Here is a 5,081-nt window from a genome sequence, read left to right as displayed (position 1 = left end):
TGGTACACAAATGCTAATGAAATCCAAATCTTTGTATTTAACACTGGGAACATAGCTAAATGATTCAGAATATCCTGGATTTAAGAGTATTTCCAGATTTCAACAAAATTAAGCATTCTTTGACTACTAGCATCTTCATAAGTAGAAAATAAATATTTAGGTTCTCTTTTGATAAACAGAGAAAAAAAATTCCTTTAGGAATCTTAATCTTACCTCTAGATCAGTTTCCATAAAATCAAAGACAAGGCTAATGTTAGATTTATGTCCAAAAGCATCAAGGAGCTGCAAAGCAAAATAAAAAATAAAAAAATAAAAAAAGTGATTCTCTATTAAATACTTGACAGTATTATTCCAATTAAGCAATTTTTAAAAATTTAAACAAGCATTTGAGAGTTAATTCTCTGAAAAGTTTAAATATTTTTATGAAATTTGATATGTATCTTTCTTTTTGCTAGGAATTAGTACTGTGAGGCACAAAAATATTACACTTTATTATTTTTTTAAAATCGCTAAATACTTAACTTCTTCCCCCAAATTCTGGGAGTTATAATTAAGAAATAACGTAATGAAAACCTCACCCCGTCACTAATTCAGAATAATTCTGACTTAAGAAAATCCTATAAATCACAGTGGCAGCTATCATTCATTGAATGAGTGTATTCTCTAGGCCAGACACTATTCCACGTACTTTACATGTATTCAATTAGCTAGTCTCACAACTCCATAAGGTAGGGACTATGGCACAGAGTTGCAAGGGAATTAGCTCTAGGTCTTACACATGCTAGAGCTGTCTAGGCTTCAAGGTGACTTCTGACAAAGTTAGCCTATATGCTAATATTTAATTTATTTCATCAGTCGTATAGTTTTAAAGACACTGCCTACAGGAACAATTTGGACAGAAAATACATTTCAGCTTGATTACTTTTAAGCTTTTTTGCAAGTCTTGCCTAGAACAACTCATTTTGTTGAGCCTTCAGTCTACATACCATATGCAAAAAAGGCAGGGTCCCAAATCCCAGAAACAACTTACATCATACTCACACCAATTATATTTGGATGACTTAGCTCCTGTAATAATTTTATCTCTCTTAAGGCTGTTCTATTTATACCTATATAAAAAGACAAAACAAAAGGTGAAAAATAATTCTCAACTGTCTCACAAACATCTTTTTGAGAAAGGTGAGTCTCTCAGGAAATAGCAATGAATATTCTATAGAAAAGTAAGGGCTCTTTTGACAATTTTAATGACATCTATCTTCTTTTATATTGTTTCATTTTAAAAATAGCTTACACAGACAATAGTAAATGGTGAAAAAAATATTCACTTTACCTGTAGCATATCAGATCTAAATAAAGACTGCTGGAATAACATGCATAAGTGTGCAGCATATAGACGGGAAGTCAATAGCTTCCCTTCTCTTGCCCTATGAATACTGGCAGTAGGTTCTTTATAATAACAGCAGACTAGTGATAAGACAGTATCTTTCTCAATGCAAAAGATAGAACTCAAAATTAAAAATAAGGGCCGGCCGAGTGGCTCAGTTGGTTAAGAGCTCGCTCAAGAGTTTGAGCTCTGAGCAATAGCGGTTCGAGTCCAGCCCGAGCTGAGCAGCCGCTGAGTTGCCAACAGGTAGCAGGATGGCTCAGCTTAAAAAAAAAAAATGATCTGGTACTAGTTGTTACACAGATGACGGGTCGTTTTTATAGAAACTATTTCTTGATGTCTAAACAGGACTTAGCACTCCAGCAAATTTTTTCCTCCATATATCTATTTCATAGTGAGTTTTGTGTACTTCCATGAAAGTGTATCCTGAATTTTCAAGATGATTAGAAGCTCAGAAAAAGAAGAAACAATGACTTATAACACATGAAACAATAATGAAGACAGCAAGATAAGCCACTAATAACCTTGTTGCCCTCCATTTACTAAGGTGATTTGAATAATCGTCTCTACACCTGAATGGTAGAAATCACAGATATCCTGTCTCTATTCTGAGTCTATCTTTACTCTTATGGGACCCTACAATAACTCTATCCAGAACCACTGTTAACTCTAATTAATGCTTTGTTATTTCCTCAGTGGGAATAAAAACCTTTCCTATTCTGTCAAATAATATGGAATACTTACCATCTTTAGCTTCTGATCTATGTCCAAGTTTGATCTGGTAGAGGAAAATCAAACAAACACATTAAAAATGTGTTAAGTTATTTAGATTTAATGAATATGTATAAAAATATGCATATATACGCACGTAACACACATACTTCAAAAACTTAGCGACAGCAAAAACATGTAGCAACTCATATGTAGTTAGTAGGCAGGAAGAGAGTAGGAATCATGAATCAGGAAGGCAAATGTAATAGTATAAGGACCAAGTACCTACCATTCCTTGCCCCTTAAGCTTTTGAATTACATATTCAAAACCACTCAAGAAATGATATAACCACATTATTTAAAGAAATGGAAGTAAATACCAGAGGAAACAGTTATAGGAGTTGAAAGTGATTGCTCCNTATGCACAACATAAAAAGGGCTGTACTTTTAACAAAACACCAACAATTTCTGAACTCTGCCAAGAGAAGCCAAACGATGCTCCCTTGTGATTAATATCCTGAACAATAAAAGCTTGCAGTTATTTAAGGGTTTCTTACCTGGTTACAACCTGATGTGTATAAGCTCTATTTGGGCTCCCAAATGATTTGGCCAGGCCAAAATCTGCAAGCTTTAGAACTCCATTTTCATCTAGCAACAAGTTGTTTGGTTTTAGATCCTGTATCATGGAGGTTTTAAACAAACAAGTAAGCAGGGTCGGGGAGACTACTATAACAATACATTTAGTTGGCATAACTTTAAACTTAGTAAAAACACAGTAATGCCCCAAATTAAACAACAATCAATATTTTTTTCATTGATGTAAAAATCCTATCAAAGCAAAACAAGATTGGTCGTATTATCCAGTGAGACCTTGGGTGAAGTTATCTAATTTCACTAAATTTCAATTTACCTACTTTACAGGGCTCCTGTGAGGATTAAATTTTCTATGAAGAACCTGGTGTAATGACTGGCTCATAGTGAGAACTTGGTAAATGATCGCTGCCATTAATTTAATAACAATAATACATATATATATGAATTTTAGTAAATAAAAACACTGTACATTTAGAAAGGATGAGGAACATATTATCAAAATCTATGCTAAGAAGATATTAGCAATAACCTAAAAGGGACCCCAAATTAAAGGTATGAGAATTACTAACTATAAATTACATATTAACTATTGACTTAAACGGGGTACCTAAGAACATCTACCTATCTAAATTCTCAGTCTGTTCCAATAGCTGAATGTCTGGAACAATGACTCAACCATTTCAGAAATTTTACTTCATTACTTCATAGAATTTTAGACTACTAGAAATATTATTTTTCTAAAAGGCAAAAGGATGCCTCTTCTGATAATAGCATTCAACATTCCTTTGGTATAATATTTTAGCATTGTATAATTTAATCCAGACTCTCACTGTATTTTTCCCCCTATAACAACTGTATAGCACAAAGAATACTGGACTTAACGCCAAAAGATCTAGGTTCTAATGCTGTCAGTTATCAGCTACTGACCTTGAAAATATATATAACCTTGGTCAGGTCACTTAGCAATTTAGTTTTACCATCTATGAAAAATATTAAGGACTGGGTCTCTTCCATTTCTAAATTTCACATAGTAATTTAGAGTCCTCAGAACACCACCTGGTGGAACAACTGAAGGGAACACACACACAGAAAACGTGGGATAAAATGATCCAGCTATATCTTTATTTAACAATTTACATATTCAGACCATTTATGTAATGGTCTACTAGCTACATAAAATTTGACAACATAAAGAGGCAATCACACTTGGTTAAAAACCTTACCCTATGTAGAATCCAATGTTGATGTAAATATTCTAACCCTTGAAGAGTCATCAACATGTAGGCTTTGATGTGTGATGGTGTCAGCACAAGACTATTATCCTTTATTATAACCTGTAAAGCAGGTATACAATATACCACTAACTTTATTATTCCAAATAGATGCCACCATATAACTAACATAAGTTACAGACATAAAATGAATTTATTCATGCAGAAAAATCTCAAGAGAAGTTGCCTAACTCTCCTTAGGAAGCATGTCAGAATTTCCAGTCATGCGAATAAGGCAAGTAGATTTGCTTTGGAAAGAAAGCAGTGCTTTGCCTCCTACTGCTCTGTTTTCTCACTTGCCCCAGGATGTCCCTTTTGATCATAATATTCAACATTCCTTTGGGAAACCACCTGTTCCTAGCTCAATCCACATGGTTAAAACTAGACTGACCACTACCTATGGCCTTCAGAGGTAGGCACATGACCCAAGCATAGTCAATCACCACTACAGCCTACTGTCCACGAGATTGGTTCAGGGATGGACATGTGATCCAAACCAAACCAATCAACTAGGCCAAGTACTTGTGATAAAATCAAAAGGAACAAAGAACTTACTTTCCTCAGGAATTATTAAACTCTTAAGTATATAAGCCTGGAAGTACCTGGCCAGTTTATTGAGAAATTATGCCCATGAATGAAAGCAGAGAAGAAAATAGAGTGAGTTAAAGTGCAAGAGCCAGTTTATTCCTAGGCTTATCAGTTATATGAGCTAAAAATTCCCATTTTATCTTTAAAAAATCAGATCGGATAAAATGTATCCTTTTTAGTGTACAGTTCTATGAGTTTTAACAAACATCCAGTTGTGCAACCACCAGCATAATTAAGATTTAGTTCTATAACCACCCCCCAATTTCCCTCAGGCCCCTCTGTATTCAATCCTTCCTTGTACTTCCAACCCCAACAACCACTGATCTGATTTCTGTTCTTTTAGTTTTGCCTTTTCAGAGTATCATATAAATGGAATCATACATTCTTTTAAATACTTATGTAGTATAATGTATTTGAGATATGTCTACACTGTTGCATATATTAGTAGTTTATTTCTTTTTATTCCTGAAAAGTATTCCATTGCATGGATATACGACAGTTTGTTTATATGTCCACTGGATGAAAGATAGATA

General features: G+C 34.0%; 1 protein-coding gene across 1 annotated transcript in view; it reads right to left on the bottom strand.

Moving 5' to 3' along the window:
- Window positions 1-5,005, bottom strand: part of CDK7 (cyclin dependent kinase 7) — a 19,759-nt gene extending 14,754 nt beyond the window's left edge. The window contains exons 1-2 of the mRNA XM_019631183.1: window positions 3,913-5,005; window positions 2,653-2,771 (exon numbers count right to left, since the gene is read on the bottom strand). Coding sequence (XP_019486728.1) covers window positions 2,653-2,771; window positions 3,913-4,092 — 299 coding nt within the window. The 5' untranslated portion in view covers window positions 4,093-5,005. The remainder of the gene's footprint in view (window positions 1-2,652; window positions 2,772-3,912) is intronic.
- Between the last annotated feature and the right edge of the window lie 76 nt (window positions 5,006-5,081).

The sequence above is a fragment of the Hipposideros armiger genome, unplaced genomic scaffold (genome assembly GCF_001890085.2).
Source record: "Hipposideros armiger isolate ML-2016 unplaced genomic scaffold, ASM189008v1 scaffold_984, whole genome shotgun sequence".
Classification (NCBI taxonomy): domain Eukaryota; kingdom Metazoa; phylum Chordata; class Mammalia; order Chiroptera; family Hipposideridae; genus Hipposideros; species Hipposideros armiger.
This window is presented reverse-complemented; position numbering and strand designations above follow the sequence as displayed.